Source organism: Thunnus thynnus, chromosome 3, assembly GCF_963924715.1.
Source record: "Thunnus thynnus chromosome 3, fThuThy2.1, whole genome shotgun sequence".
Lineage (NCBI taxonomy): Eukaryota > Metazoa > Chordata > Actinopteri > Scombriformes > Scombridae > Thunnus > Thunnus thynnus.
The window spans coordinates 37,851,266-37,871,993 of NC_089519.1; the positions used below are offsets into that span (position 1 = coordinate 37,851,266).

Consider the following 20,728-nt stretch of genomic DNA (forward strand, 5'->3'; position numbering starts at 1 on the left):
CTGTTTGCTTCCTGTTGTTACCTGTCGCAGGTGGACTGTGTGACTGTGTGCGCCGACACTCCTGCAGCCTCTGAGGTGAAGCTGACTTCGGTGTTTCAGCGCGCAGACGCCCTGCAGCCCTGCGTCCTGCTGCTCAGGAACCTGCAGCTGCTGCTTCGGTCTCGGGGGGGCGCCGACGAGGACGGCAGGGTCCAGGCGGCGCTCTGCCGGCTGCTCAGCAGCGCCCCCAGCAGGTGACCCACCGCCACTCAGACTGTAACACTGAGTCACTGTTTAGTTCATCTCAGGAACGTTTTCAGTTTCTGCAGCGGCACGTTGATGATGTTGGTGTTTGTTGCAGCGTGGTGGTGGTGGCGACAGTCTGCCGGCCTCGGGAGCTGTCTGCAGGCATCATGGCGGCGTTTGTCCACCAGGTGGCGTTAGAGAGTCCCAACGAGGAGCAGCGCCACGCCATGCTGGTCAGCCTGAGTCGAGAGCTTCACCTGGGGAGAGACGTCAACCTGGACAGACTCGCCAAACTCACCGCGGTACGTTTAAACATCAGAATAAAGACAGACTGTCGGGATCCAGATCCAGTCACACAGTTCATCTGTAAACTGATACACCAGGTAGATCCTGCAGGTCAGAACCAGGAGGAATTAAAACATGAAACGCAGCCTGTTGTTCTTTGTTTCCTGCTGATGAATGAATGAAAAGCAGAAATGCAGCGAGCGTCTGTCTCCACAGTAAATCACCTGCTGAGTGTTTGATGTTTTTATTTCTGCTTTAGAACCAAACAACATGAAACTATCAAGAAAATAACGTTTTATTTCTCTTGTTCACCGGCTTTGTTTTCGCTACCGCCGCTCCCTCTCCATTCATTCTCTAGCTCGCTCGACCACCGCTGTCTCTCTCTCTTTTTTTAAAAATGTGTCAAAAAGCCAACTGAGTTCCTCAAAAGGTTCCTGCAGTTACAGAGACGAGAGAGGAAAGAAGAGACTGTAGAGAACTCAAACACACAGCTAGCTTACAGCTAACAGACAGACGGCGAATTTTGTTTTGCTTTCTGTCTGAATACAAATTTAACTGTAAGCAGCTGTAACTTCTCCTCCAGCACCATTTATCAGGAGAACATCTCACATGTAACAGGAAGTCAAACTCTGACCTGATGCGACGCTCTCGTCTCGCTTTCTGTGTGGATTCCCAGGAAGAATTCAACCGACTCAGAAAACACACATTTTGTTTCTTTTTTTTTTAACCTTTTATTTGTGAAGATTTTCAAATTAAGTTACATTAAGTAAGTGACAAGGAGTTAATATTTCATCCCGTGTTTCATCCTCGATCTCAACACCAAGCTCGTCTTCCCAGGCTTGTTTAATCCAGATTACTTGAGAAGTAACGAAGCAGCTCTGAGATCAGGTGTTTTGCTTCTTGGGGGCTGAGGAGGGATTTGAACAGCACATTATTTTCAGGTGGTAACCGTTTTGTTTCTCAGCGGCTCATTCATCCGGCTCCTGTACATGTTTAGCTCCAGGACGTAGTTTGTTCATATAGTGTCTGTAATGAACTCTGCAGCCTCTAGAGGACGCTAACGTTGTCTGATTACTAATTAAACTTAATTAACGGCCGAGATGCTTCTCTGTGTTTCTGTGCTGAGCTGCAGTGAAGGAAAGTAACACAAATAAGGAAATTTGTACTAAAAAGACTGAAACTTCACGGCTGAAGCTTCTTATTAACTAATTAACCAACTACTGTCGGTTTTAATGAACACATGTGGAAGCTGAGGGTGAGTTTGTGGTTCAGCAGCTGTGTCTCGTCCTCAGGGTTTGGTGTTGGGGGATCTGAGCGCTCTGCTGGTCCAGGCTGGGCGAGCCGCCCGCAGGAGGCTGATCCAGACCTGGTGAGACTCCACAACATGAAACCAGCACAGGTCCGCTCCTCCAGCCTGGTTCACTGGTTTTTACAAAGTGTCCTGTTCTGTGTGTGCAGCGTGGGCCGGCGGGAGGAGGATCTGTGTTCCAGCGGAGTGACCATCCTGAACCGGGACTTCACCTCCGCTCTGGAGACCCTGCAGGACGCCCAGTCCAAGGCCATCGGAGCCCCCAAGGTGATAACAGACTGCTGACGGTATCGGATACTAAACATAACTCTTCTCTCAGCAGACGGCGTCAGAACGTCGACCAGCTGATTAACAGGATGTTTAGTCACAGTGAGGTCAGAATGTTTCCAGGTGAAGCCGCCGTCGGTGGAGTTTAAGAAGCTCCATTTTTACTTTATCTCATCCGTTGTGTAACGGGGGCTTTATTAGCCTCACAGTTTATATGGCTGATAATAGTGACAGCCTGCAGGCTCTGCGTTGTGTTGTGATGATGATGATGATGGTGGACTAACGGCTGACTGTAACGTCAGTCGACTCCAACGAAGACGCTCTGATGTTGATTCAGTGACGTCTGTTTATTGCTAACAAACACTTGACGAGTCCGGCCTGTAAAACTATTTAATATAAATAAAATCAGAATCAAAGGAAACTTACTAACTAATAAATGATTCCTGTGACGAAGCTTAATAACCGTTAAATAATAAATCACAGGGCCGACGGTCGAACCTCGACCAGGATCAATAACTCACTATATTACTGATTATTGATACAGATCAATCACAGATAATCACTCTGAATGTCAATATCATTATAATCAGTAATAAAGTCTCTCTCAGGTCAGCTGTACATTATTATTATTTACAGGTTTAACAGTCACACCCTCACCTGGTCTGACTGGTTCCCACGGTAACGGGCTTTATAGCTGCATCGTTACCATGGATACTATGTAGCCAAGTATTAAATATTAAATATAAGATAACAGCATAAAATAATGAAATTAACACAAATATGTAAACCTTACAACTGTTAAATAAAGATAAAATTATTTTCTATATTAAAAGATTTTGCTGTTTGACATTTAAAGCTCAACTGATGTGTTTAATGTAACATGCAGGAGGAAGATGTTACAGTTACTGGCTGCTACTTGCAACACAACAAGAATCAATGCAGATGATTGGCAGAGAGTCAGTGAGACTAAACTCTTCTCAGGGTCAGACGGCTGCTTGTTTGGACTTCTTCTGCCCCCTAGTGGTTGAACAGATAAATGAAAGCAGCTTCATGCTGGTTAAATCAGTAACGTCTCTTCTGTCTGATCAGATCCCTCAGGTGCGTTGGGAGGACATCGGAGGTCTGCAGCAGGTGAAGAAAGAGATCCTGGACACGATCCAGCTTCCTCTGCAGCGTCCCGAGCTGCTGTCTCTGGGTCTGAACCGCACCGGAGTCCTGCTGTACGGACCTCCGGGCACCGGCAAAACCCTGCTGGCCAAGGCTGTGGCCACTGAGTGCTCCATGACCTTCCTCAGGTAGGAAACACCTTCGCCTTCCTCAGCAGGAGACGCCGGATGTTCAGGAAACAGTCCGAAATGGATCAGCAGATCTAGTTTCTCTACATTCAACAGCCTGTAGGTTTCCCTGCCAGCAGGGGGCGGCGCAGCGCACATGTTCAGCAGCCTGTTGTAGTTTTTAGACCTCAGACTTCTTCTTCTTCTTCTTCTCTGCTGTTTGCAGTGTTAAAGGTCCAGAACTCATCAACATGTACGTGGGTCAGAGTGAAGAGAACATCAGAGAAGGTCTGTGGAGAGTTCTGCTTCATCACAACGTAGCTTTCATTTTAGTAGTTTTGTCATTTCTCTTAATAATAATAACATTAAACTCATCATCGAGTTCTGAGAGTGAGTTTGTTGTGTTCAGTGTTCAGCAGAGCGCGCTCAGCGGCTCCCTGCGTCGTCTTCTTCGACGAGCTGGACTCTCTGGCTCCCAGCAGGGGGCGCAGCGGAGACTCAGGGGGGGTGATGGACAGGTGAGTGTTAGTTACTTCCTGTTTTTGTCTGTTCTGATCTCGTCAGGATCGATAAAGTTTGATTGAATCTCTGACAGGGTGGTGTCTCAGCTGCTGGCCGAGCTCGACGCTCTGCACTCGGCCGTCGGTGTTTTTGTGATCGGAGCGACGAACCGGCCGGACCTGCTGGACCAATCGCTGCTGCGGCCCGGCAGGTCAGAGGTCACACCTGTAACACAGCACTGATATTAAAACACGTTATTTTTAATATGTCAAACAGAAAACTTTTCCTCTGAACTGATTCAGACTTTCTCACATCATCAACAAGTAAAACAACATAAAAGACACTGGATCTGTATAACATCTGGATGCTGGACTCATAGATGGCGTCAGTGCGGATACTCGTCTGAGCCAACTGAGCATGTGCAGTAGTGTTTCTAGACTTTGTGATGACGTCACGGGTTTTTAAATCATTTTTCTCGGCTCGAGGAAAGTTTTACAAATATAAAACATTCATGGATCAGTCAGGTCGAGGTTTCCTGTCAACAGTTTTACAGACGTCTCTTTTATAAAGGTGGTCTGTTTGGGCTGCAGGGGGATTTTTTTAGTGGCGTATTCAGGTCTTATTATACATCCTGTGAGCTTCATCCAGTAATTTAAATCACAGTTTGACTTTCAGCTTTTGGAAAACGCTCACATTAAAACTGCATGTAGGATCCAACACAGTTCACTGAGTCTTATATATAATATTAATCTTTCCTTTGTTCAAACAATAAACTTGATGAAAATAAAAATATAACGAGAGAAAACGCTGCCGTTTATCGCTGCAGAGAAATATAAATAATGTTCTAGTGTAAATATGAATCTGGTTTGTTTGTCTAATCAGCAGCGTGAGATGTTAAACTGTCTGAACCTCCTCTGTGTTCTCTGCAGGTTTGATAAACTCGTCTACGTTGGAATAAACGAGGATCGAGGTTCTCAGCTGCAGGTTCTTCAGGCCGTCCTCAGAAAGTAAGAACAGCTGGTCCTGCAGGCGGAGGAACGCAGAACGTTGAGATCAGAATCCAATCAGAGCTGTTTGTTTACATTTGTGTTAAAAGTTCTCTGCAGTGTAACTTTAAGTCATTGTTTTTATTTTCTGACCCTGACGATGAATCTTGACTGGCAGGTTCCAGCTGGACCCTGCGGTGAACCTGCAGGAGCTGGTGCAGCGTTGTCCCTCCCACATGACCGGTGCCGACATCTACGCTCTCTGCTCAGACGCCATGACGGCCGCCATCAAGAGGAAGATCTCTCTCATCGACAACGGTAAGACGACAGGAAGTGAACTTTAACTACAGGATATTTAAACATGTTCAATAACTCTGCGTTACTTTCAGGTCAGTCAGCTGATTTCCTGTCAATACGCTCGTCAATACATGACGGATATCATTTGGATGTTCTGTGTTTGTGTGTTTGAGCTGCTCAGATTTCATATTAAGACGTCTGACGTGGAAATAAAACTTATGAAACGTGAATTTAAAGAAAATTATCCCAATAATTCACATGCATATGAATAAAAAAAATCCCCTTTCAGGACTTTTGGGCTCCTTATCAAAGAGAAAACATATTTAATCCTGTTTATTATATTTATTTGATCTGTAACCCAGAAGAGGTTGATAATAATAAAGGACAGAACTCCTCGTGCACAGCTGGTATTTTCAGTCAGGTGCTGGTCGGTCGCAGGAACATATTAACACACTGTAATGACTTTACTGTGACTTTATTAAGAGCCAACAACGTGTTTCGCCTGCAGCTTCTTCAGGTTCGCTCAGTACGACTGCTGAGTACTCACAGCTGTGATAAATACATCTGAGTCACATGACTAATTATCACAGTCTTAGCCTGTAGAGAGGCTATTTGGACTCTTAGGGAGAGATGAGCCACTAGGTCCTCATTCAGTGATGTAGAGGGACGGCTGTAGGACCTGTAGTCCATCATCCTATTCAGTCAGTTGTTTACGGGATGTAATGAAGTTTAATTATATAAAATGGTGTAATTCTTGTAACTTTGTGCAACATTAATCACGTCATGTTTTTTTGTAATATGTATATTTTCATTTTTGTGCCCTTTGTAAAATGAAGACAGTGATAATTAGTCATGTGACTCAGATGTATTTATCACAGCTGTGAGTACTCAGCAGTCGTACTGAGCGAACCTGAAGAAGCTGCAGGCGAAATGCGTTGTTCGCTCTTATTAAAGTCACAGTGAAGTCATTACAGTGTGTTAATGTTGATTTTCAGGTTGATGATAATGTTAGTTAACGTTGCTGTGTTTAGCGGTGAGGACAGAGACGTATTCAGAAATCAGATATAAAATTTTCTTCATGTTCTGAGCCGTCAGATTCGGTTTTATTGGATCAAATGTCAAACAGGAAATCAGATCATTCACAAAATCACTTTTCAAAATAAAGCATCTCTGCTGCAGCACAAAAAATCCTTCAAATCACTAAAAATAAAAAAGCTCCTCTGCACTTCAACAGATATACATATTGTGTATATATATATATATATATATATATATATATATATATATATATACATATATATATATATAAATATATATATGTGTGTGTATATCTGAGAGATTTCTGATAACATGTTGATTATTTATATATATATATATATATATATAAAACTGTCTCTTGTCGATGGTTCCTCACTTTTTGTGTCGTTTAATGTTTCTAAGAATCGAATCTCTCTGAAACGTCATCATGTCTCATTTTAACCACTTCAGCTAAGTTTTAGTTTCAGTCTCTCTGAAAACAACAAATCAATGTTTCATTTGTGTAACATTTAATACACAAACTGATATTTGTTCTACAGATTCACAACATAGTTTAGTTTTTTGTATTTTTTTTAAAGTTTTGAGTCTTTAACTGACGAACCAAAACTCTTCCCGCTCGTGTCTTAAAAGATCATTTCAGTTTATTACAACTTGAATCTTATTTTATTACTTTTGAGCATCAATCATATCACTAATAATAACATTGTGTAAGTTAATAATATTGAAATCCAGGAACGTGGTGACATCATTAAAAAGATCAGAAACATAACTCGAGCTGCAATAAACTGAAATAAACCTTTTTAAAGAAAATAAAAATTAATTTTGCAGTTTATTCTGCCTTGAAGTTTCATCTCAGCTTCTCCTCTCACACTTGGTCTCTCTCAGGTCTGGACTCAGAGGACTCGCCCGTCCTCCTCGCTGTTGAAGATTTCTCGACAGCGTTGGAAAACTTTAAGCCTTCGGTTTCAGACCAGGAGCTGCTGCGATACAAAAACATCCAACAGAAACTAACTGCAGAGTAAAAACAACTCAAACTGTTTGGTCAACATGATCCGACATCATCTGCAGCTGACAGGTGACGACGTTCACTCTGGCAGTAGATCAGGACTCACATCAAGTCTAACTGTGTCTTAATTTAAAGTGCCGATTAACTCACTGTTGTAAAATACTGTAAAACACTATGTATAAATGTAAAGTTAATTTATAAAATTGTAAAATGTAATTAATAAATACAGCAGATAATTTATGCTAATGAGTAAAGATTCCTGTTTTTCTTGATGGAAGCGATGTCACAACATCATCTGCAAACGAGTTTAGATCAGCCAATCAATTCCTTCGTCTTAACGAGGTTTCTGTTCAGATGATTACTAGATTACTACTGTGATATATTATTATTACTACACTCAAAAACAGTGTCTCATACATTTAATGTTTGTATATATGACAAACCAAAGTCCATCTGCTGATGAAGGCCTGAGATGTAGCTGAAAGCTCTGGAAAACGTAACAAGTGGACCTTCAATTAAGTTGATATGGTAACAAAGATTGGGTTTCCTTCATGGGTGTCACTATAAAGATTTAAAAAATGGCCTGAAATATTCTGAAATCCTTTGATTTTGGTCCTTTCTTGAAACGTTGAATGTTAGGTAGTAAAAAGTACAAGATGAAGAGAACTTAATATAATATACCTTAGTATACCTTGTTATATTCAGCTGTCAACATGTTGGAGGAGGTTCGTTCTTTGTTTTGAAGTGAACCATCGTAGCAAAGTGACCATATGACCACCATACATCCTCCAAGACAAGATGTGGACTAACATCATGCAGCCAGTGGACATTTAGAGAAATTTACTGTCACATAACAGAAGGCCTGATGAAGGCCTGAGATGTGGCTGAAAGCTCTGGAAAACATAACAAGTGGACCATCAATTAGAATTTTTTTATAAGTTATAATTATTTGAAATCATTATGTTTGTATGTTATGTGTATGTAAATGTTGGGTTTTAAGAAAAGGTCACAATACTTTAAATAATGCTGAGTTTATCATTTTTTGTCAACACAAAAACTGATGTAGGAGTTGATTTATTGAGTGAATGAAAAATACATTTTAAATGTTTTCTACTAAACGCATCTGATCAGGTACAATCTCACTGTCATCTGTAAAGTCTGATTTTTATTTCCCTGCAGTCAAACAGTCATAAAAATACAGTCTGAAGGTGTGGAATTGGTCATATTTCAGCCTGTTCTTTGCTGAAAATTAAGCAGATGTTTCGTGTGTCTCGCAGGTTTCTAATAATGTGAAAAGCCAAAACATATTTTCAACGTAATATTTTGCAAACTGCTACAGAAGTGACATCCTTGCTTCAGAAAGCCATGAAATGCAGGAATCCTATGCTACATACAGCTAGCCAGTTTAATGTTTTAAGTACAAAACATCAGAACCACGTCAACAAATAAAGCAGAGCTGAATTATTCAGCTATCATGTTTTCTTTGTCTGTTAATTCTAAAGACTAAATAATGTACGTAGCCACCATGATGTCACGCGTTGGTTTGTGGACTCCCATTTTGAAGCCTTGAGTTTGCATTTGACCGTCGCCAGAGGTACGATATTTGAATCAGAGGTGGAGCTGACCTTAACGCTAGCTGCTAGCTTAGTTAGCGCGGTGCATTTATAGTGTGTGATAATGCTAACGCTAATTTTTGCCAGCGAAAAACAGCCTAAAACTATTAAAACAAAATGTACTTACCAGAAACACAGAACATGTGACTCCTTAGAGGGTCTTTTAGTTCAACCAAACGCTGAACAAGACTTTTTCAGGCGACAGGGAGCCAGTGGAGCGATACGCTTCATCAGCATTGTGTGAACTCATTTAGCAAGTGTTTGAATGTAACATGTTCATTTTTATGTAAAAGTACCGAGCTCCAGCTTTAACAAACCAAATTTGATGAATGTCAACCATTTATTTTTAAGCTGCTTGTTGTTAGATGTCTCAGTTTTAGTTATAATTCTGTGATTGAGGCTCCAACTGCAATTAAAGGTCCCAATCTGGTAGAGAGTGATGGGGTAGTTACACAGTATAGCATGGTGAGCCAGTTAGCTTTAGCATGCTTAATGCTAACAGGTAAAGAGAAACTGATGCTTAGCTAGCTAGGTAGCTTGAGCTTGCAAATTTTATAAATAAGTTCTCAGTACTTTGTTTAAACAATCTGAAAAGTTTGTTTTGATTTCATAGTTTTCTGTAGCAGCACTGACTTTTCAATAAAATGTAGCAACGTAGCCTCGTTCGCCAACACGGCAAATTAAAGCAGAAATAGCGAATAAAATCTGAATACGCCACAAGAGTAAATATATCCAGACCCTTCTGATATCAGTGTTGGAGGTCATCATTTCATCTGAGCCACCCCGTTAATCAATACAAATATTCGGTGACACTTTATATTAAGTCAGTACTTTATTTTTCATATCACTTTTTACAGCAAGTTGATATGGTAACAAAGATTGAGTTTACTTCATGGGTGTCACTATAAAGATTTAAAAAATGGCCTGAAATATTCTGAAATCCTTTGATTTTGGTCCTTTTTTGAAACGTTGAATGTTAGGTAGTAAAAAGTACAAGACAAACTTAATATAAAGTGTTACCTTGTTAGATTCAGCTGTCAACATATTGGAGGAGGTTTGTTCTTTGTTTTGAAGTGAACCATCGTAGCAAAGTGACCGTATGACCACCATACATCCTCCAAGACAAGATGTGGACTAATATCATGCAGCCAGTGGACATTTAGAGAAATTTACTGTCACATAACAGAAGAGTTGTTGAAGTTTACTTGGCTTAAATAACAAAATGAGACTCAAAGGCTTCAGTTAAAGGAAAGATTTGTTTCCATTTTATTCAATGATTTCTTTCCTCCATATAATGCGTCAAATAACTCAAACTACTTTTTAATCACACCATTACATCCCAGTTTAGTAAAATCTTTACAGTGATCTCTGACTTTCCAGTATCTGATCTGGTGACCAAAGAAATTCTTAGTTGGCTAAGTATGACTAGATGCCATTTAAATAATCTGAAGTACTTCAACGCCACAGCTACTGTTGTAACACGGTGGACTCCTGTTCACCCAGCCAGAGAAACGAACCACAAACCCTCATTTTCTCGGGCTCGTGAAAGAATTTTTGCCAATCAATCGATGCGTTTGGCTCAGCGAGGTCCAATCATCCAACATGAAGCAAATCTCCCCATCACTCCGTCGTTTGAGTCGGTGGCGTGGCTACGAGTACGAACAGACAAACAGGACGAAACTGAAGCATTTTGTTCCAAAACTTATTCTACCCACTTTATGAAAAATAAAATGAAACATGAAATTTGACTAAAACCTAGAAGATCCAGTCTGCTAATGTTTCTCATGTAGTCAGTCAAGGACTTCAGTTCCTCAAGAGCATATCAGATCTCTGTAACCTAGGCTCATTTGTCATTTCTATTGCTAATGGCGCCTTGATAAGTAGCTTTGTTTTTAGCTACTGTCTTAATCTTGACACCACAAATTTCCATCTCATTGAGTGTTGTGACGTTCACATTTCTTGGTGTTTGTCGTGTAAAGCTTTGTACTGTGTGGCAGTGAGTAAATCATCTTTTAGTTTAGCTCTAACAGAAGAATGTGAGGCAGGAGGAGTCGGCGTCCCGTCAGACTTGAGTTTAATCAGCAGCTGGTTTGGATTCTGGCTCCTCTGAGAGACTCAAACACATTGACCTGGAAACCTGAAAGAGTCCAAACTAAGAGCACAGCCGGTTTGTTCTTTGGATAGGAATGATGTACAAGCCACAGTCATTACAGTCTAATGTGTATTTGAAGAAGGGGGTGAAGCTGGTAGTCCAGGTGTGGGTGTAATCCAGATTAGTCTGGAGGTCTCGATCTCTGTGGTTCATCCTCTGGCTTCACTCGGTTTTGTGGTTCCTGGATTTTAGTTCGTTGCTGGGGAAAAGATCCAACACACAGGTCTTCCTTCTCTTGGTCTTCCATGTCTAACGAGCAGATCCTCTTCGTTAAGGACTCAGGTGAAGTGGGGCATCCGGCTGAAGGTTCTGCAAGAACAGCAAGGAACGTTTGGTTTTTTACATCATAGTTTGTCTTTTCACACAGTTTTCTTGTTTCACTTTTAAGAAAACAAGCAAGAAAATCCAAACAGACAAAAAGTGACTACAGAAAAAAGACTTTTGTGAGGAATGTTACAGAACTGGACCTTTATCTGGTAAACAACCACAAGCTGAACGCAAAACCCCGTTTTATCCAATGGAAAGCCTTCAAAAGAACAACGGTGTGTTGTAAAGTTGGAACCGCGACTCTTCTGGCTGGTTATAAAAAGGTGAGATGTTATTCAAACGGCATGGTCAATATTCTGTGTATTAAATAATGAATGTCATGTACTGCATGGAGCATCAAACTCTGTCAACAGAAGTTTGTCCCTATTTATTGTCGTTCATGTCATATCAGAGTTATGGTAAAGTTGTAAATAGCGTTCACGTCAGCCTCCGAGATGTAATTAAAGCTCCGGTATATTTGACTTGGCGCTTCATGAAAAGGAAGAAACGGAAAATCAAGTAAATGAGGCGCTTCATGTTTGCCAAAGTTCGTTCAAGGTGATTAAACCTAAATTTACTAAAGATAGTGTCATAATGTCACTGCACAGTATTTCTAATGAACAGAGGTTCTCTCTTCCCAAACAGACGCCTCAACCAATAAGGATTCAGTGGGAATGTGATCCCTCACCAGCTTCCCATCAATAAACAATAACAGTTTTTTTGTTGCATTGCCATCTGAGTAACATTTTACTTTTAAGCCCCCCGTTTATCATTAGTAATCATATAAATGGTTAAAAATGGTTTGTACAGACTATAATGTAGCTATCAGCAGATATAAGTGTTAAATAATGTATTATTCAACAATTATAACTCCAAACAGATAATGAATGATAATATAGGAAAACACAGCTGTAATAATATAAAATATATCCTCATAGGAGAAGTTAGAATAAATACTGAACATTATTATCTGCTTATAACTAAATTGTAGTGCATTATAAACCATTTATTACATGTTTAATTATAAATGCTAAATAGGGGACTTAAAGGACCAGTGTGTGGGATTTAGTGGCATCTAGTGGTGACGCTGCAGATTGCAACCAACTGAATACCCCTCACCCTCCCCTTCCAAACATGTAGGAGAACCTACGGTGGCCGTGAAACCCATGAAAAAACGTAAAAGGCCCCTGGAGCCAGTGTTTTGTTTGTCTGTTCTGGGCTACTGTAGAAACATGGTGGGCTCTGTGGAAGAGGACCCCCATGTAGATATAAAGGGCTTATTCTAAGGTAACGAAGACACAACAATTCTTATTTTCAGGTGATAATACACTAATTAAAACATACTGATGAATATTATATTTCATTTCTGCCAATAGATCCCTCTAAATCCTACACACTGGTCCTTCAAAGTAAAGTGTTTCCTATTATGATCGCGACTCTGTCTCCTACAAAATCCATTTATTTACAACTAATTTGCTTTGGCTGGTTGTATAAAGACCACAACACCTGAGAACAGGGTTCAGGTCCTCACCTGTTGTCGGTTTGGCTACTCAGTACTTTGGTTTTTGTTTAACTCAAACATGATTGTTTTATGTTTAGGCAGCTCAAAGCACTTGGTTAAATGACAGGTTCTAATTTATTTCCACATCTGTCTTAAAACAATACTTACATGTCTATATGTAGCAGTTTGAGTTAGACAAATAAATGGAGGATCTGTCATTTTAGTACAAAATTTCCTCTTTGTGTTACTGTTCCACCTCTGGAGTTCAGCAAGGAAACACTGAGGAAACACAAAGAGAGAATTTTGTATTAATTTTTTTTGCATTTTTGCATAGAAATGGGACTGTGGATTTTGTCCTCCATTACTTTACATTGAAGTTGTTTTAGGGAAGACATCTGGTCATGGTCAGTATCAGTGTACATATGCTTTAAGAGATATTTCTGTCCTTTAAGGTTCAGGAAAGATGGTGGTTTTGGTTCTGTATTGAAGAAATGCTTTATGTCAACATTGACATTTTAACCAAAACCACCATCTTTCCTCGACCTTAATGAAAGGCTTTGAGTTGTCTAAACATAAAACAGTCATGCTGTAGTTACAGACAAAACAAATCAATATCATTGGCAGTAAAAGTGAACATTTTGCAGATAAAATCAATGTTAATGTTTCCTGGTTATGTTGCTGAAAAACATCTTTAGGTTTCCAACATAAAACACATTTGTTTGTGCAAATTATTTGTATATGAAAACCTGTTAAACAATGAAGGATTTCTTGCTCTGATTGATACGTGTGACCAGTTCAGTTTTTGATGATTTGAATAAAACCTTTTCCTGTTAATCTGACAGATATCTAAACCTCGTGTTGAGTCTTCAGTGTGTCAGAGACAATATTCAGAATTTATTTCCACTTGATGACAAAAATGATCCTCATTTCTGACCAGTTCCTGTGTTTGCGTCAACATTGGGGTTCAGCATTCATCCATGCAACATAAGCCATATTTACCGCTTACGTGGCCTTTGCTACTTTTGTGCGCTTCATCCTTTTCCTCCTCATGAGGGTCACCTGAGGCCTCTTCAACCCTGCGATCAGCAGCAGCAACCTGGGCCGCGACTTGGTGAGCCAGCTTCTCAGTAGCGTCCCCTTGGGAAACCTGCAGGAACAGCAGCACAAAAGCCACAAATGGTTTTAATACTAATATTTATTTTTGCTTTACTACTTGGAGTCTTAAAACCACTAAGATCACACAAAACCTTCCTCCTTCCTCAGTCCGTCCACTTCACACCAGACTAAAACATCTCAACAACTGTTGAATGGATTTGAGGCTGAAACTAACAATTATTAACTGGATTAATCACTTGGTCTATAAAATGTCAGATAATAATAAAAAATGCCAGTTATAATTTCCCTCAGTCTGTTGTGACGTCTTCAAACGTCTTGTTTTGTCTGATCAACCCAAAGATCTAGTTTACAATGATATAAAACAGAGAAAAGAAAAATATCAGGCATTTGATTAGCTGGAAACTCAGATTATTTGGCATTTTTCTTGCTGATTCATTTTCTGAGAACTCAGTAATCAGTTAATTGACTGATTGTTGCAGCTTTAGATGGATTGTCATGAAATTTGGTTTGTGATCCTTCAGAATCAATAAATTGTAAATTTAAATCTTCAGACTTTTCGTCTGGCGCCATCATCAGGTTAACATTCCTATCAGCCATTACAACCACATAACCATTTGCTGTACTTTGTGTTAAGTGCTATTTAGCGAATATTAGCATGCTAACATGCTAAACTAACACATTGAACATAGTAAGATCTTATTGCAGCACATTAAGGTACTAAACTCTTTAAAATCATTAAATAACCTGTAATTTAGTTACTGTGATTAGCCTGTAGATGCTAATATCAAGCTACGCAGTCTAAACATTTTCATCTGTTGATGTTAATTTGCACATTAAATCAGATTAATTTGGTTTAATGCTGCACAGTTATAAATGATACAAGTTAAACTAAAGACAAAGTGAAGTCTTTAAAGTCTCAGTCCAACAGTCTGCGTACTGATGCGTCATTAAAGGTCGATCTATCGGAGGAAATCGTCGTCGTACTTAGACGACGCGTATTTCAGCACGTTTACTTTGATAAACAACTGATGAATGAAGAAAACGTTGGAAACCATCTGCTGTGAAAGAAACACAAAAATACAATCAAATAAACTGAAAGTTTGACTGTTTTGACTGTTGTCTCTCATATAAAGAAAAGACTAGAAACCAGTTATTAACCGGACAGTCGGAGAAGCGTCATCTGAACACATTAAAATAAACATTACTTTCTATCCCAGAGTCTCATGAGGCTCATTTACAGTAACGTTTGTCTTTTCAGACAAAGGTGTGACGTTTATATTAGAGCAAGATTGGAGGTTTGTTCACTGTGATGGTTGTTACGAGTTAAAGGAATTCTGAAACACCAACGGTCAGAAACAAACCTTCAGGTCAACAGTGAAGTTTTGACCCAAACTGACCCACTTCCTGCTTCCTTCGCTTCTCTTCGGTGACGCCGAGTTCAACTCTGTTTTAAACCTTTGTTCGTTCCTGAGGCTTCCTGACGTTTGGGAAACCTTTAAAGAACATTTTGTTCATGATTGTCTGTGTAATTATTTATATTTTACCCACTTTTAATAAAATTTAGCTTATTTAACTTTTAAATCTCAAACTTTTTTATCTTTTATATGTTTGGTACTTTGTGTATTTTAAAATGTTCTCATGTATGTGGTTTTATTATGATTTGTCTTTTTGTTTTAAAGGTGATAAAGTTAAATCAACAATATTATGGTCAGAAGTTTGGAAATAATAAACCTGAATTATACTTTAATCAGCTGGACGTCACACATACAGACCAAACTGATCTGCTGGGAATTAAGTTTGTTAATATTTTAGATGTTTTTTTTTTTTAATTTTACAGCTGTGTAACATCCATGAAAAGATCTATAAATATTCACATCATATACCTGTAAAAATAAAGAATCAGAGCAGAAAACACATGAGAAAAAACGATTTTTTTTGCGGCCTTTTGTTCACATCACCGCTGTTCTTATCTTGTAAAGTTTGATCTGAGACTCAAACAACCAGCGGACCAATCACATCCTCGCCTCGCGCTCTTCCCCCCCGTGCACAGACTCCACGCCTGCATCGCCGCCGCTCACGTTCTCTGCTGCACCGAAAACTTGCCACTCACTGCTGGATAAAGCCGGGATTAGAGAGCAGGACAGTACCTCAACCAGTAACACTCCTCACCGAAGCACCATAGCAAAACGTTTTTTAGCCTCCTGATCGACGCCCGCCTCACATTCTCAACAAACGCACTGCAGGCTTTTTACCGGCAGCAGCTGCAACCTTTGTGTCTTTATACGAGTTGTGACCTGCTGAGCGCGATGGAAAACAGAAAAAAAAAACCTTTCAATTGTTTGGACTTTGTGCTGTTCGAGCACACTGAAACCAGCCAGAGAGAAATCTAGCAACGTTCAGACGTGGAAGGGCCTTGCTGACGCCATTGTTGTCGCCTGCAGGGCTTGATGTTAAATGTACCGAGGGTAACATTGTTTGTGTAGCTGACCCTGTCCCCCCCCCCCCCAACCCCCCACCCCCCCCACACACCCCCCCTTTAACCCTCATCCTCTTCATTATCCTCATGTGATTAGCTCTTTAGCTCCTCTTCTTCTTCTTCTTGAAGTTCTCCTGGAGGTTTCGGAGGCAGACGGAAGACGCATCTTCTGTTCGACTTGTTGTCTCAGCTGCCATCTTTAAATCCTCTTCAGGCTTGATTGAAAGTTCAAACATCTTTTCTTCGGTCTCTTGCTGACGTTGTCTTTTCACACTTTTGTCTCCCTCTTGTTTCTTTTGTCTCGTTCATCTTTTTGTTCTGTATTTTCTTGCCGTTTATTGCCTTATTGTCCTGGTTCTTCTTTCTTTTTCCCCTTTCGTTCAGAAGCACTTTCAGTACCTTACCTTTCGCAGTTCCTCAAAACAGAAAATCCTTTGTAGTCAAACACACCAATCTGCTTTTGCTGCTGTTTTCTTCCCATCACTTGTTTGTCTTGTCAGGTTCTTTAACGCCACCCTCAGCCTCACACCTCTCCCACAGCAGACATCTTTGTTGTTTTCTTGTTACTGACCGGTCGCCGACGTCCTTGGAGTCAGAAGAACCAGGTAACTTTGACATTGTCCTCGTCCGTCCGGCCTGTAGCAGCTAGCAAGAGGAGCTCACTCTTAATATCTGAGTCACCTAACAAACAAGCTGGCAGATCATCACCAGCGACGTCACAAACGCTCCGTTCTGTCTGTTTCAGCATGAAAAGAACCATTCATCCCAAAACGTATTAATCCAAGTGAGAAGTTTATTTTTACAAACACTCACATGAGTAATATCAGAGAATAGAGGTACTACTAAGTTGCCTTTCAGTGCAGCAGAGCAAGATTTTTTAAAAAATCTTTACGCCTTTGACACCAAAAAAAAAAAAAAAAAACTCAACCCCAAACACTTGCCTTAAGTTCATCAGGAGTCCAAGTTCTGAAATATATATCGAGTTTAAAAAGTTAAGAGTTTTAAAAAGTAGAACATGGAGTCCCGGTCGATGTTATCCACATCCAAGCTCTCCCATCACCTCCACTCGTCACCTCAGCACACAACTTAGTAGTACTCTACCTCCACTCCTACCTCCGCACAAGGAACACAACAGAAAGCAGTCCTTACCAATTGACCCCACACATTTGTTAGGTTATGCCCCCGGCGTCCCTGCAGAGGCACATATATGATCCCAGCGGCACTTTTTTCCTCTCACACTAGAAGGTTCAGCCAGGATGCAAAAACAAAATCTGCTCAATAATAGGAGGCCATGAACTGGCCCCAAGGGTAGTGGGGGTTGGGGGTAGTGGGAGGGGGGGGGGTGATAGGCGGGGCCGGGGCCTTTAAAAAGGAGGGTCCACTCAGCACTTCTGACTGCAAACGGCAATGTGTGATACCAACCAATCAGGGAGCTGTCTTCACCTGTTGCCATGACACCAAGCACCTACCGATGTAAAAAGGTTGGGGGGGGTGATGGGGTGGTGGTGGTGGGGGGGGGGGGGGGGGGTTAGAGAGTGAAGGAGGTTAGTTGAACTGTTTTATATTTGTTTTAACACGCTAACATCATGTATGACGTAAATCAAAAACACATAACGTCACTATAAAATGATCAGCTGCATGTTTTAAATGTAAACATCAAACATCTGGTTTCACTGACACATTCAAACTGTTTTTACTAACAATTAGAAATAACGTTAATTTTCTCCGTTCGTTTGCTGATATTTTCTCAGTTTCAGAACCTTCATCATCATCTTCTTCTTCTTCTGCTCCCAAATGTTCTTCTAATCTCCAGCAGCTGTAAACATGGAGATGATGTTTGTATGTGTCGACAGCTGATCTCTTATCTTTTATGACTTTATGCTCATGGTAGTGTTGATTCACAATTTTTGAAAAAGCTAATTTATAACGCCGTTCCTTATGAGCTTAGACTTTCATCTTTACAGCAGTCCTCGCCGTTTTATGACATGCGTAACCTGGTCTGTTGCAGGCCACGTTCTGGCTTTTTGTCATGTCGGCTCTAAAAACTGACTCTATAGAAAAGTTTGGTCTCATCTTGAACTGCTGATTGATTCCTTACCTGATATGTGATGATCCACTGAAGTTAGACACCGTATGAAATGAATAATATCTCTGTGTTTGGAGGGACAGTTGAGTGAAATTCAACTCTTCTTGGTTTCTAAATAAACAACATAAATGTTTAAATTGAGAAGTTTGGACTTAATGTCTCGTTTTATTGTTTCCTTATTAAGTTTACACAGTGTGGACGTTGTGTCTGAGGTTACAGTCTGTCTGGTTACACCTTGATAATGTAACCTGCATATTGTCTCCACTTATTCCACTACTCTCACTTCCCCCACACCCCTCCTCACAACACACTCCTCTAGTTTAACTTCCTTTCTGTCTGGACAAACCTGGATCTGTTTCAGTGTCTGAGCTCAGAAGACTGTTTTTAATCGTGTAACGTTTGTACCTTGATGAAGCGGCGTGCTGTGATGCGTTTGTGGACACTGATTTCCTACCTGTGCGTCAGGAGCGTTTGTTTCATATCGCTGTTTTTAAATCATACATTGAGTCACATTGTGCGTTCTTTCATTTTTGTTCTACGCTGTGAATCCTTCGTAGAACCTTGTTGAGGTTTTTTTGGGGGGTTTCGGCTGAACTTGACAGAATAAAACAAGTTAGTTTATTACAACTTCGGTCTTGTTTTTGATGTTTTGTTCCATTATTTCTATCTAATAATAACATTGAGATGTAGGGACTGAAAGAACATCTCAGTTTGGAGGTTCAGTGACTGATAATAATGGCTGTTTTCCATTTAGCTGCTCCAGAAACAGCTGCTGTGAGACTCAGAATGTCTTTAAGTAACAAGTCCTCAAACAAACAGCTATGAAACCTGCCCAAAAACAAGACGATTCAACTTAATTTAGATTTTAAGCGCAGGCACAGAATCTCTTAATGACCTCGCTGATTTATAATATAAAAATATAAAATGTCTCCATATAAAACAGCTGACAGGAAGCTGTGAGGAACTATTTTGAAAGCCATCTTGTTTTTTACTGTGATGATTTTTAGTAAAAGCTCGTATTTGTTCCTCAGATGAATCTTAATACTCACTGGTTTCTTTTATTTACAGTAAATGTTCCTCAATAAAACATGATGTGTGCTTCATCAACTCAGCATTCAACTAGTCTCTTTAGCTTTTTGTATTAAATTCTCTTTAAGGTCTTAAACCTTGAAAATGAGGAAACAATATTTTTCTGTCTGTTTTCATCTTCTTATTTTCTCCAGTGATGAAACTGGTCTCACATTTTATCTCTAATCAGCATGAAACAGATTTTGAAGGAGATGAAACCTGCAGGGACCTGCTGCCATTTGCTCTGTAGAGGGCGCTGTGGCATCAGGATAACAGAGAGATGCAGAGGAGGAGGAGGAGGAGGACGAGGAAGGAGGGAAGCTGTAGCGGCATGTTTAGTGTCAGACTCAGAGAGGATCGCCCTGCTGTGTGTTGGCTGCTGCAGAGATCAACCTGGAGGAAGAGAGGAGGGGGAGGAGGGCCGGCACTGCAATGCAGATCATCAAAACGAACGGGAGGAAGGAGGGAGAGGAGGGAGAGGAGGGAGAGGAGGGAGGGAGCTGCCAGCTCTGCAGAAAGCAGCCTTTTCACTGAGGGGGGAGGTTCAGGGATTCCCTGTTGATTTGGAAAAGATCCAGAAAGAGGAGAAGCAGCAAAGACTCGAATTTACAGAAATGAAACGCAGTAAACAGATGAGATGAAGGCGTATTTGAACTTTGACAAAGACCTGATTGATTAAAAAAGCTTAATCTAAATATTCCTGCAGCGGCGTGTCCTGATGGAAGACAATCATCTTTTACATAATCAATGCTTAAACCATTACAAACAATAAATGATAATTACAACTCTTATCGGCAATTACACCAGCTCAAGGTACATTAATGGAGGTAACCACGGCAACAGTACAGATTAGTTACCTGACTGGTGACACTGAACTAACCATGTTTAGTGACAACAAACAGGATTGGACATTTTACATTAATGTTTACTTGCTAGCAGTCGTCTTCTTCTCTGAAAACAGGAACTCACTCATAAAAACATCACATTGAATCTTCCCCATTAGGCAGTAGGTTGGGTCATATGTCAAAATGTTCCTTTTATATTATATATATAACAAAACTCAGGAGGGACTCAGCAGTCAGACATTCCTCTGTTCTCTGTTTAGGAGCAGCTGAGATTATCACTACAACAGCTGGTCCACCTTAAGGGTCAGTCCACCTTAAGGGTCAGGTTAGGCTAACCTGTTGTCGCTAACTTCAGGGCTAACTCCCTTCACTTTAAT

The 20,728-nt window shown here is 40.4% G+C and overlaps 1 protein-coding gene and 1 long non-coding RNA gene across 6 annotated transcripts in view; one reads left to right on the forward strand and one right to left on the reverse strand.

Annotated features, from left to right (window-relative positions):
• Nucleotides 1–7,442, forward strand: part of pex6 (peroxisomal biogenesis factor 6) — a 12,270-nt gene extending 4,828 nt beyond the window's left edge. For all 3 annotated transcript variants that reach the window (XM_067585741.1, XM_067585743.1, XM_067585742.1), the window contains exons 8-18: nt 31–233; nt 341–527; nt 1,803–1,879; nt 1,969–2,086; nt 3,176–3,381; nt 3,587–3,648; nt 3,770–3,878; nt 3,956–4,072; nt 4,791–4,868; nt 5,026–5,165; nt 7,068–7,442. In XM_067585741.1, the coding sequence (XP_067441842.1) occupies nt 31–233; nt 341–527; nt 1,803–1,879; nt 1,969–2,086; nt 3,176–3,381; nt 3,587–3,648; nt 3,770–3,878; nt 3,956–4,072; nt 4,791–4,868; nt 5,026–5,165; nt 7,068–7,204 (1,434 nt within the window). In that variant the 3' untranslated portion in view covers nt 7,205–7,442. The remainder of the gene's footprint in view (nt 1–30; nt 234–340; nt 528–1,802; nt 1,880–1,968; nt 2,087–3,175; nt 3,382–3,586; nt 3,649–3,769; nt 3,879–3,955; nt 4,073–4,790; nt 4,869–5,025; nt 5,166–7,067) is intronic.
• A 544-nt stretch (nt 7,443–7,986) lies between these two features.
• Nucleotides 7,987–17,647, reverse strand: LOC137180409 (uncharacterized). Of its 3 annotated transcripts, none has more exons than XR_010927963.1 (4): nt 17,502–17,647; nt 13,760–13,907; nt 8,929–11,262; nt 7,987–8,081 (listed from the first exon to the last, which is right to left on the reverse strand). It is a non-coding gene; the product is annotated as an uncharacterized lncRNA (long non-coding RNA). The 3 variants fall into 3 exon arrangements; XR_010927964.1 differs by lacking the exon at nt 17,502–17,647 and adding an exon at nt 16,924–17,492; XR_010927962.1 differs by lacking the exon at nt 17,502–17,647 and adding an exon at nt 16,024–16,304.
• Between the last annotated feature and the right edge of the window lie 3,081 nt (nt 17,648–20,728).